Source organism: Vombatus ursinus, unplaced genomic scaffold (genome assembly GCF_900497805.2).
Source record: "Vombatus ursinus unplaced genomic scaffold, bare-nosed wombat genome assembly UNPS02014959.1, whole genome shotgun sequence".
NCBI classification, from domain to species: Eukaryota; Metazoa; Chordata; class Mammalia; order Diprotodontia; family Vombatidae; genus Vombatus; species Vombatus ursinus.
Window position 1 is genome coordinate 12,904,450 of NW_020954737.1, and position 13,033 is coordinate 12,917,482.

Here is a 13,033-nt window from a genome sequence, read left to right on the forward strand (position 1 = left end):
TTAACCACATGTCTGTCAGTATTCGGTCAAACAATATTTTTATGCAAGAAAAAATGTGCCCTTTTTGGTGGGACCATTTATATCTACACTGAGTATAGTTGTTTATAAATATTTTAAGACATACCAATTTTTTCTTAGAGGAAATATGCTTTTATATTGTAAAGATTAGGGATGTTAAAAATAAAGAAGGATAACTGTCATTGTCTTACATAGATCCTAAGATACTACAGATAATATTTTACCTGTTTAGAAAATAGTTGTGATCCAAGAAGTCTAAAAGGCTTTTGAACAGTCAAATGACACCAAGTCCATGCCTTAAAGCTCATGCATTTTGGATAGTCTCTCAGAGAATATTTACTCTTAATCTGCCCACAATTCTAACAAAGTAGACTATATGGGTTTCCAAGTACAGAACAAACTAGAAATAGCAAAGTAGAAGAGGGAAGAGAGATAACTACAGGCAAGTACAGTCACAGCATTAAAAAGTAACATGATAAACAAAAACTAAAAATGCACAACAGGGACTATTTTACTTAGAAAAAAACTACATGGTATACTTCAACACTCCCTAAGGAGATCACTGTACTCCATGGTAATATAGTGAAGTTACATTATGATCACAATGACAGCACTAAGTAGCCAAAGAACATTTAAATTATACTTAGTCTACTTTATGTAAGAATGGAGGAATGTATAATAAAAAAAAAAATCCATACCACAAATGGTTAAATAAAGGTTTGGATACATAAAGGGCTAAGATTCACAGATATCCAGGAAACTTAGCTATCCATTCACTAAGGTATCTAGATAGCTGAGGTGGTTTTCAAAAACAAACAAAACAAAACAAAACCCTGCCTACAACTAACCAGGTTTTTTTCTACTAAGTTCCATCAATACTGAAGATACGAAAATAGAAGGATAAATCAATGTATAATCATTCTCTTGTACTAAATGCACTGTTGTGTACTGTCCCCTCCCTCCTAAGTTACTTACCAATCAATGAAGTTCTTTGAATATACTGCCTCCACAGATTCACTCTTGGAACTGCAAATCATGTTGCCTGGATCCTGGAATTGTTAAAAAGCAGTTATCCTAAGAAGGTGTGGTGAGCCTTAATGCATGAGCAGATCAGTGCAGAAACTGGAGAAGTTTGTTGCCCTATCTCTTTAATTTCCTATATGTTTGTGCAAAATAGAGTCCCTGAAAAGGAGGGGAGAGAGGAAATTTGAAGATGAAACTATGGAGGCAATATATATTCAAAGAACTCTAATTAGCTCTAGTTTTCTCCTTCATGAAACTGTCTCCACTGAACCCCACTCTTGGAGATTACCTAATGACAGTATCTCACCAAACAAAGGTTAATACTGAAATAATAAGGACAAATTTAGATTACAATGCTGAAAAAACATAGAACTCTATGTATCTTCTCTAGAAATGTAACCAAGTACATTTATTGCTATAAGTTGTGGAAACCATGATCACACCTACAGAAGATGCTGAAGGTTGCATGGTTTATCATACAAGTCCAAGGATAATAAAATAATTTCTTGTCACCAGAGAAAGGATTTGATGCTGCAACATTCCATGTGGCTATTTCCTACAATGAATGAAGAGATCATACAATTTCCTGAGGCCAATGTTAGAACATAGTTAGTTAGTTAGAACCTCATGATGCCAATGAGTGGCTGAAGAGCTGGCCATGAAGCCAAGAAGATCTATGTTCAAATACCACCTCTAACACACACAGGCTGTGTACCCTTGTGCAAGGAAAGCACTTATTCTCCCAGGGTTCTAGGCAACTCTGTAACAATAAAAGTAGCAAGAAAAGTACTTCATCATGGAGTTCCTCATACCAGTAAAATCACAGTTCTGGTCCCTATACTTAAGAAAAGGATGAAGTCAAGATGGTCCAATATGGTAAATATGGGTGAAGGTTAAAAAACAATCTATTAGAAATGTTAGGCCAACAACCAAGCATTATTGTGACTATAGCTTTAAAAAAAAAAGAATAGAAAAAGAGGGAATAATTGAAATTCCTACAAGCAGCGTTTGGTCCTATTGTGTTACAAGTACTTTAACACTATAGCACCTCTAAACTAAATATCACTGGATGAGCTGAAAGGGCTTATTATTGGATTAAAAAGAATGGCCAATTAATAAAATGCCACAATAGTTAAAACCAAAAGAAAATCCTACCATGATATTTCACACTCACAGAAACAAGTCAAAATGTAATTTGGTCATCTACAATGGGAATCAAGAAGCCAGAAAGACTAAATGTAGTTGTAGTTTATTTTAACTTTTTGCAGAGCTGAATGTAAGTAACATTTTGTAATTGGAACATAATATTCCTATCGATTTATATTACAATTTTATAGCCAGCTTTATCTTCATTCTGATTGATCTTAAGTAGGCTTCAAAATGACTTTAATTAGAAGTTTTTTCTAAATTCACTCTCAAAAAGTTAATGATCTATAAACAAGCGCAAATAGATGGAGTCATTCTATTTAAAGTAACTCTAGGAGCAGCTAGGTGGCGCAGTGGATAGAGCACCAGCCCTGAAGTCAGGAGGACCTGAATTCAAATCTGACCTCAGACCACACACTTGACACTTACTAGCTGTATGACCCTGGGCAAGTCATTTAACCCCAACTGCCTAAGCAAAAAAAAAAAAAAAAAAAAAAAAAAAAGTAACCCTAGAGTACATTGTTTTGTAAAATAAAAAACAAAGAAAAGCAAAAACAAAAACACACATGCAAAATAACTATATGTAATAGGTCCAGTCAAAGCCTAATTTACACATCTGGTAGTTTCTGATTGCCTGAATTATCTTTTTTTTCCTTAAAATGAGATTTACCTTTATTAATGTGCGTTCATTTGTGGAAGAAAAAAACATTTTAAATGATCAAAGGGATCCTCATATAATCTTACTTAATAAGCAAATATTTTTCCTTCTTCATGTTTAGTCATTTAAGTACCAACTATGTGCCAGGCACTATGCTAAGCCCTGGGAACAGAAAAAAGAGGCAAAGACAGTCAGTCCCTGTTCTCAATGAGTTCACAATCTAATGGGGGAGACAACAAGCAAGCAAATATGTACAAACAAGCTACAGAATAAAGAGGAAATAATTAGCAGAGGGAAGGCACTAAGGTTAGGAAAGGTTTCCTTTAGATGGGATTTTAGCTAGGACTTAAAGGAAGCCAATAGGCCTATATGAGAAGAGAGAACATTCCAGGCATGGGGGAGAGCTAGAGAAAATGCAGAGAGATAGAGTCTTGTTCAGGGAAGAGCAAGAAAGCTAGTGTCACTGGATTGAAGAGTATGTGGTGGGAAGTAATGTGCAAGAAGACTGGAAAGGAAGGAGGGGGCTAGGCTATAAAAGGTTCTGAATGCCAAACTGAGGATTTTTATTGATCCTGGATGTGACAGGGGGCCTCAAGAGTTTAATGAGTCACACTTATACTTTAGAAAAATCACATCGGGAGCTGAATTGAGGATGAACTGGTACGGGGAGACCAGAGGTAAGCAGACCCACCAGTAGGCTATCGCAATAGTGTACACTTGAGGTGATGAGGGCCTGCACCAGAGTAGTAGCAACATCAGAAGAGAGAAGGGGCTTATTTAAGACGTATTGCAAAGGTGAAGTTGACACGCCTTGGCAATAGATTGGATATGGGGGTGAGAGACAGTGAAGCATCTATGATGAGGGACAGAGAGTATAATGTTGCCCACTGCAGTGAAAGGGAAGTTAGGAGGAAAGGATGGTTTAGGGGGAAAGATAATGAGTTTTGTTTCAGACTTATTGAGTTTATAGGATGAAGATAAAATTTTTTTTGTTTAGGTCAAAATATCAAACAAATGTACTTTATATATAGGAAAAAAATAGACACTATAATTAATGATTTTTAAATAATATTTTCCTAACAAATGATTTAAATCATGTTTTAAGCTGAATTGATTTAAATTCAGTCCATCCTAACTAAACATATATTTTATCAAATAACTAAGTTATAAGTTATAGGACTATAGATTAAAATCTGTTAAGGGCCTCAGAGGCCATCTAGTACAACATCCTGTGACTTGCTAAATGTCCTATAGGTAGTGTCAAAAAGAGAACCTGAATTTAGGCTTTCCTGACCAGAAGGCGGGCAGTCTATCCACTACACCACACTGCCTCTGATGTAAATATAATAAAACCCTCATTTATGGGCAGTGGAAAGTATACTTAGTTCTAAAGTCAGAAGACCTGGATTCAAATCCCAATTCTGACGCTTAATATCTGGGTTATCTTAGGTAAATCACTTACCTCTGGGTCTAAGTTTCATAAGCTGTAAGAGAGGAGATTGGCCTAGATGTCTCTAAGTTCCTTGTCAGCTCTAGATCAATGATCCAGATAAAACTTTAATCTGATAATAAATAATTTTATACTCCAGTAGCACCTCATTTCACATTTTCAAATACCAAAGTAGACTCCATATTTGACATGGAATAGCCCTCTTACTGAAATCCTTTCAAATCACATAAAGAATAAACAAAAATACACAGTTCACACCTTAACAACAGCTGGTTTTTGAGGAGAGTTTCAACCATTTGCTGTTTCCTGTGTGACCCTGGGTAAGCCACTTAACCCCTATTGCCTTGCCAAAAAAACCCAACCCAAAACAAAACAAAACAAAACAAAAAAAAAAACAACTCAACCCAAAAACAATTTGCAGTTTCCCATAAACTAGTTTCTATTTGTTGCATTCAGTGACAGTACAAGTAAACCCACTGTATAAAAGGCATTTTATTTACAAAGCTTTGAGGGGCTTGTTTGCCAGAGCTTTACATTTTAGGAAGCAGATGAATTACTGTAACTTAAGTTTTTAATGACTTGTAAAACAGGTCTAGTCTGAGGCAACAGAAGTTCAGAGAAGTAGAGAATCAGTACATTCTAAGGATTTATAGCCTTTGGAAAGACTTCCCACAGGTTTATGTTCTCCCAAAGTAAATCCTTCATAATAAGACGATATTGAATCACAATTTTTGGACAGCAAAGATGGAGCTGAGAAAGTCAAATGAAACAATCATGTGGTTGGACTGCTGGCCAGGGAAAGACAAAAATTTCAAAGGAAATCAGTCCAAAGAAAAGACTAGTTAGAAGATTAATCAGCTGTGAAATAAGTACTGGCTCAGAAGTCTATCTTCTAGGAGGAATCAAACAGAAGTTTGAACATCTATTTTCCCTCTACTGGGTTTTCATCAATTTTACCTCCACAAAACCTCTTGTATCCATTCCCTTTTTCTCCACTCACACAGTCAACTCTCCCCCTCTGCCCCCCCCAACCCTGGCCCCTTCAGATCATTATCACCTGATGCCCGGATTTCTGAAATAGCCTCCCATTCACCTCACTGTCTCTATTTTCTCCCTTCCGATCACAAAATGGGCAAATAGACATTCTGAAACCATGCCACTCTGTCTTCTCAAGATACTCTAATGGCTCCCTATGGTCTCTAGAATAAAATATAAACTCCACAACGATGTTTAGCATTGTGCACATTTTGTCTCCAGTTCGTCTTTTCAAACTTATTGCATATTATTTCTCTTTACATACTTCCTGCAAAAATGGCCTACTTGCTATTCTCCATAAACAACGTGCTATCTGCCACCAGCAAAGGCTGCTCCCCATACATGCAATATGTACTTCTTCCTATATACACTCCCCTTCTTAAGTCTCTTTCTAGCTTTTTTCAACATTCTGTTTAAGTACCACTTGTTACATGAGGTCTTTTCTGATCGAGCTAGTCCTTAGTGTCACCTGTCCCCATTTTACTTTGTATTTACTTCCCTTATATTACAGATATGTTTGTATATCTACACGTATGCATCTATATCTACCTATCTATATTTTGTATTTACTTAGCTCTATACATGTTCTTTCCCCCCATGAGTAAGCATGATGAGGTCAGTCTGTTTCATTTTTGCTTTTTACTCCTAGTGCTTCACACATAGTAGATACTTGATAAATGCTTGTTGACTGTTGTTAACAAGCCTGACAAGCCCAAGCTTGTCCTAATTTATTTTAGGAGGGCAGGAATGACAAAATGATTATATATTTTTGGACTCAGGGGCATATTATTTAGAAAGGAGAATTTCATTTCCTGAATACAGAAGGATATCCTAAGCAGTAAGCTACTAAACTATTATTATTTATTTGAAAGCTTAAAATTTAATCTAATCAAGGGGGAGTCTTTACAGGTCCCCAAATCTGTATTAAAATAGATAAGATTATCTTGCTTTTACACATTCAGTATTAGCATTATAATACTACTCATTTATCTAAAATGTAAAAATGGCAATCTCGGGCAAGAATAGTAACTGATATGAAGGCCTAGTAATAGGTCACATCACACACAAAAAATTACTTACTTCTTGATACAAAACAAAACAAAAATGACTGATAGTAGCTGTGTGATCTTAGGCCTCTGGACCCCACTTTTCTTAATTATACAATGAGTAGCATTAGTTGACCCACAAGGCTCCTTCCAGCTCTAACTTTCAATGTTTATCCCTATTTTCTATGACCAGTGATTTAACACATATACCACCAAAACCAAACTACAAAGAACATCACAAGAACCAAATAAATAATTTAGCTTTTCAAAAGATTTATCTAAAAGAGAGTTCCTAAACCACAGTAGGCACATAAATTAACTTCATTAAGAGCATCCTTATAATAGGATATTCTGACTGCAAACAATAAGCAAAGACTACTAAACATGAACAGTCATACAAATAAATAAGATTCAAAACAGTCAACTCCTACATCATTTTGGGAAAAATCTAAACATACAATGAAGTGGAAAAATAGGGAATGAAATACTACTAAAGAACATTTATAGCTATTTAAAGGGGACTATATAAAGCTACCTCAATCTGATATCTATGAACTGGCTGAGGCATGGCAGAGTCACATAGCAAAGGCCTGGAAGCACCAGTTTGGAAGTTCTCATGGGATGGGTACCAGCAGCAACTAAGAGAGAATATGATTTACAGTGCCATACTGAAATAAAAGTTGTCACAAGAACATCATATAAAACATGTAAACAAAGACTACTGGAGACAACTAAAAATTATTGAACATAAATAAACTAGGAAAATTAAGTAAAATTGAGTTATTGTTTTGAATGAAGGCATATGCTTAAGAAATTAAAATAACTGAACTTTTTTTTTGTTGACCTTCAGGGATAAAAGACAAAGTTCATTTACCAAAAATTTTAAATAAGCGAGATCATGTTCCCTGAATATTCCAATAAATAGTAGCTGGCATAGTTATTTATTGTTGATGCACACATGCCATATCTTCTGAAATGGTTTTTGTGGTCAAAGTCATCCTTAATATAGGAAACCTGATTAATGCAAATGGCTGTTTGTCACATTATAATTAAAGTCACTGTTTACCCTTATGGCCAAAAGCCAACTCCTCAACTTACTTTCCCCTCCACCTTTTTTATTTCACCTTATTGTCTTAAAACACCCACACCCACCCACACACCATAACTCCCTCACCACTGCCTGATTCTCTCGTTTTTGGTTTCTTTTTTGTTTTCTGCCTTATCTACACTTCTGTCTCCAGCATTCCTTTTCTTTAGTTTCTATAGCAAACTCTGCTTTCTCTCCTGAAGTAAACAGTTTTCCATCAATCTGTAGCTAATGGTTACCCCCTTTTCTTTCATAATTCTTCTCTAATAGTCATGTTCTTCTCTATTTTTCAAATCTTTACCCTTCTTGTTCCCCAGATGTTATCAGTTGTAAATAATACTTTGATCAAAAGAGCATTTCAAAGATAAACCAATATACATGAAAGAAAAAAATGTTTTTATAATTGATGTGAATATTAATTTTCAAAATAGCTTTAAAGTGATAACCATAAAATATAGATACACTGCTCTACAATTCTTAACGGTAATATTTTAGATCTGAAGTCTATTTCTTTTATCTCTTCGTAGATAATACTTGTGTCACAAATTAAATTTCAAAGAACTAAGCACCAAATCCTTAAGAAGAATACCAACACCAATTAAAGGCTATAATTTTCAGCCTATAATTTAAAAAATGACAACTACGTAACCACAAGGAAAATAAGAGGTAACAATAAAAGAAGAAAAGAAAGATATGTAATACTTCTAGAATGTGAAAATGAAATAAATAATTTTTATAACTTCATCTTTAGTGTTGATCTGCACATGCATCTAAGATCACAACTCCTTCCCTAGGCTAACTGCTTTTAAAGGTTCCAAGGTCCACAAGGTGCAGCACTGGTTCCATGAGTGGGGATCTATGGAGGCAATTTTATAAAGAACAACGGCTTTTTTTGTTTTCATTGGATTGAAATGGTCGATCACTTTAAGTTAATGACATCAAAAATCTGTTGAATGTGTTGGTTAAAAACACATTAAGTTGGTTAAAAATATTTCTCTTAAATATTTTACCTCACTTTCAAGAAAGAAAAGAACCAGCATCCTGATCAGGTTTCCATTGGGACTGTTCCGACCCCTCCTCTTTGCTAATGCTTCTTCTGCTTGGGGGTCATGCCTGCTAAATAGCCTAGAAGGAAGTAACACAAGAAAAGACTATAAATTTCATAATATAATATTTTCCCCTTTATTAAATTTTAAAAAGTGAAAAATAAAATAAACTATTTTCCCTCTGCATTTCATTGTTTTTTTACTGCTTTGTCAAATTATCTCAAAAAACAAAGAAATTAAGATCCAAATGAACAATACAGGCTGATATAAATACTCACACCAGTTTAACACAGCTCAACATAAAAGTTTATATTTAAGAAATACTTTTCCTAACTATGCGTAATCTATGAAAAAAATGCAACAGTTACTACCATTATGATTTATGAGTACCTGGTACTGCAATTTTCTATTACGCCTTTGGGAAATTGGCAGAGTCTCCAAATTAGAACACTTAGCAGGAGAAATAACTGATTAAGATACTGACTTTATAATCATTGAAAAGAGTTTCAATTCATTACCCCAAAATGTCTTCCTCAAAATAAGACTGTTGAGGAACAGCAAATGAAAAAAAACAGTAATATAGGAAAAATTTGGTTTGGTAAATGCAGATTTAAAACAACATAAAGCAAAGGGGCTTAATTCTGCAAATTATTTAAATGTAAAAGAATAAGAACGAAAACACAATAAATTCATAATGTTTAATAAAAATTCTAAGCACAAAGTGATTTAAAATTTACCTAAATGGGCAATTCTACTCAATTTTTACAAATCTGTGGGTAAGAATTACTATATCTACACAACCATTGGGATTTTTTTTTAAATGAAGAAATCTTTGACCTTTTAATGCAAAGCATCTATTTTGCATATATTCAAAGCACTAATGTAATATATTCAGTGGACAGGAGGAGGAGTTGAAGATGACAGATAATGAGTTCTGAGATCAAAGGATTGTGTACTTAGTGCTGGAAGGGACCTTAAAACCCAGCTAGCACAGTCTTCCCCCACCTCGGCCATTTTTAAAGTAAAGGAAAAAGGGGAGCCAAAGAGGAACTAAGGCAAAGTCCCTTTGGTAATAAGTATCAGACATAGGATTTGTACTCAGGTCCACTGACTCTGGTTAGTGCTTGTTTTAGTTTTGTATGCTGCCTCCCTAGATCTACTTGTAGATACAGATACATTTAATACCTGAGTATCCAAAATGCCCTTTTATATAGCCTGTATCTACATCTAAAATGTTAAAATACTGAATCTTTTACAAACTCCTAAGATATAAACTCATTACATTAAATTCTCTAAGATGAATCAAATCGATGTTGAAGAAAGAACATACTAAAAAAAGGTCTTCATATTCTAAACGATAAAGCTTTCTGGGTAGATAAACAATTTACTCAATCTGCCATTTGACTCCACATCTACAGACTATTAGGAAATACACCCGTATGCAATGCCATTACAGAATATGAACTGACTAGTACCATCATGTCAATAGCAGAAACCATGGTGCCTGAAAATATACCAGCTCTATCAGAATACATAAAAGTCTAGGCTTAAAGTCAAAATGGCAGAAGTGTAACTAGGAAGAAGACAGATGAGTGGTGCTATCGCTATCTGCTCTAGTCTCCACTATAATCTTACTTTAAAAGAGAAAACTTGACAAAAAAAGAGTCTTAAGTAGCCTTCATTCTGCTACAGTCCTTGGACTAGAAGACTTTTGTATGTATAATCGAGCAAAAGCAGAAAAAAGCAACTGAGATCACCCACAAGGACTGACTTTGATATAAATTTCTGAGAAAATTGGACAACTTATATCAAGAGAAGTTCCAAATTGATATGTGAACAAGATATAAAAGATCACATTTTAAATAAATTAGAGAAACATGGAAAAAATTACCGATCAAATTTATGCACAGAAGAAATATTTATGACCAAATAAGGAATAGATAAGATGACAGAAGATAAAATGGATAATCTTGACTACATGAAATTAAAAGAGAAACAAATAACAGGGAAAAAAATCTTTGTAGTAAGTTTCTCTGATCAGAGTCTCATTTCCAAACTATGCAAGGAACTAGGTTAAATTTATAAGAAAAAGAACCATTTCCCAATTGATAAAGGATCTAAGGATATAGACAAAATTTTCAATTAATTTATTTTTAGTTTTCAACATTCGCTTCCATTAAGATTTTGAGTTTTAAATTTTCTCCCTCTCTCCTCCCCTCTCCTAAAGATGGCATGCAATCTGATATGGGCTCTACTTATACATTCATATTAAACATATTTTCACATTAGTCATGATGTAAAGAAGAATTATAACTAACAGGGAAGAACTACAAGAAAGAAGAAATAGAACAAAACAACAAAAGAAAAGGAGAGGAAATAGTACGTTTCCATCTGCATTCAGATTCCTAAGTTCTTTCTTTGGATGTGGATAGCATTTTCTTTTTCTTTTCTTTCTTTCTTTTTTTTTTTTGCATTTAAAGACTTTATTGTGCAATGTGTTCTGTAACTTTCACCAGACTGCCAAAGGGGTCCATGATACAAAAAAATCCATAAGACCCCAAATTAGTGGATGATCAGAGGGTATAAAGCAGGCTAGTATCATTTCTAGCTTTAGGAGGCAGTTCTGAACTCCAAAGGATGGCCTTGGCATGTGAAAAAGAGCACTTTTCCAGGGATGTCAGAAGTCCTGATGTCAAGCCTAGCATTTTCTGACTCTGAGCAAGTTAGGTAAATTCCCAATGCAGCAGTCTCTGTGTCTACTTATTCTCTAGGTAGGTAAGCAGAGCTGGAAGCTCTAGAATCCAGGTTTTCTGATCCCAAGGTCATTTGTGATCTGAGATCTGCCCTTTAATAACTATTTCATCTTGTGGCAAGTCACTTAAAGTCTCTGAATCTCTTTTTTCCTTGTCCATGAAATAAGGACAGTAATCCTGGAACCATCTCCCTAAGGGTAAGACTCAAAGAACTGTGGAACTGATGAAGTCTAGAGGGTTAGGGGTGCGGGGACCCTGCGATCATGACATGTGGGTCCTGCCTGAAAGAATTTGACTCAAGCTTTCTTTCAGCCAAAGACAAGATTTATTAAAGATCTGCCATAATAGTCAGACTCTTAAGGAATCTGCAGGTCTGTGATATATTGGCTAGGTTGTAAAAATCTGAGCAGTGACTAGATTATAAGAATCAGAGGTGGACAGCATTTTCCATCATGAGTCTTTTGGAGTTGTCTTAGTCCCTTGCACTGCTGAGAAGAGAAGAGCTAAGTTTATTAAAGTCAGTCATCACACAATGTGCTTGTTACTGTGTACAATGTTCTCCTGGTTCTGCTCATTTCACTCCACATCAGTTCATATAATTATAAACACAATTTTCAAGGGAGGAAATACAGGCTATCTATAGCCATGTGAAAAATATTCTAAATTACTAATAATTAGAGAAATACAAGTTAAAGCAAATCTGAGAATCTTGCACCCATCAAATTAGCAAAGATGACAAAGAAAATGATAAACCTTGGAGGGGCTGTGGGAAAAAAAGCTTACTGACTTGCTGAGAAAAGGAAAAAACAAACAGGAAATTAAAAAAGCATCCATCAACTGGGGACAAATTGTAGTATATGAATGTAATGGAGTACTATTGTGCTATAAAAAATAAGAAAATAGATGATTTCAAAGAGACACAGACAGAGTTAGAACCACAACAATTTATTCTACAACATCAATATTAGAAAAGTGAACACTTGTGAAGACTTTTATAAACTGATGAAGGACTAGGATAATGAACAGAAGTAGAAGCATAATTTATACAGTTAACTATGACACTGTCAAAACAAACAACTTTGAAAGTTATAAAAATTTTGATCAATGTAATGACCATCTATCATTCCAGAGGACTAATGATAAAGAATGCAGTCTACCTCCTATCACAAAGGTGATAGATTCTGGGTGCAGTATGAGATATATTTTTGAACACAGCCAATGAGAGAATTTGCTTTGCTTGACTATGTATATTTGTTAAAAGGAATTTTTTTTTAATGGGGTGAGTGAGAGAGAAAACAGATTTCTGTCAATTAGAAATTAAATTTAATTTAAAAATTTCAAAAAGAAAAACTATCACCATGCACTTCATAATTTTTTAAAAAAATCAGTATAAATTGCTCTTTTAACTCCTACACACATTTGTATTGAAGGTAAAAGTTCTCAAGGCTAAGAGGAGTTCTTGGGCATCTGGCGATTAACATTCATGTGATATAAACACATAAAAAATGAATAAAACAGCATCTTTTGTTGTCATTGTATTCTGTCTTGATGGTTTTCCAATATTACTTTATTGAATTCATCATTGGTGGAGGAAAAAAAGGACATTTTGGAAATACATGAATGAGATCAACAAAATTCTTAGATTACTTAAAGGACTGCAGGTGTATGAAGAACTAAAATTAGATTTCCAAGATTTTCACTTAAACTTTAATCACTGTAAAATCGCTGAGAACTTGTGAAAATATGTGTCAATGTTAAAGCTTTTTCAATT

The 13,033-nt window shown here is 34.4% G+C and overlaps 1 protein-coding gene across 1 annotated transcript in view; it reads right to left on the reverse strand.

Moving 5' to 3' along the window:
* STAG1 (stromal antigen 1) overlaps positions 1 to 13,033 on the reverse strand; it is a 355,079-nt gene that overhangs the window by 106,396 nt on the left and 235,650 nt on the right. Inside the window, exon 14 of the mRNA XM_027845191.1 lies at positions 8,474 to 8,588. Within this exon, the coding sequence (XP_027700992.1) occupies positions 8,474 to 8,588 (115 nt within the window). The remainder of the gene's footprint in view (positions 1 to 8,473; positions 8,589 to 13,033) is intronic.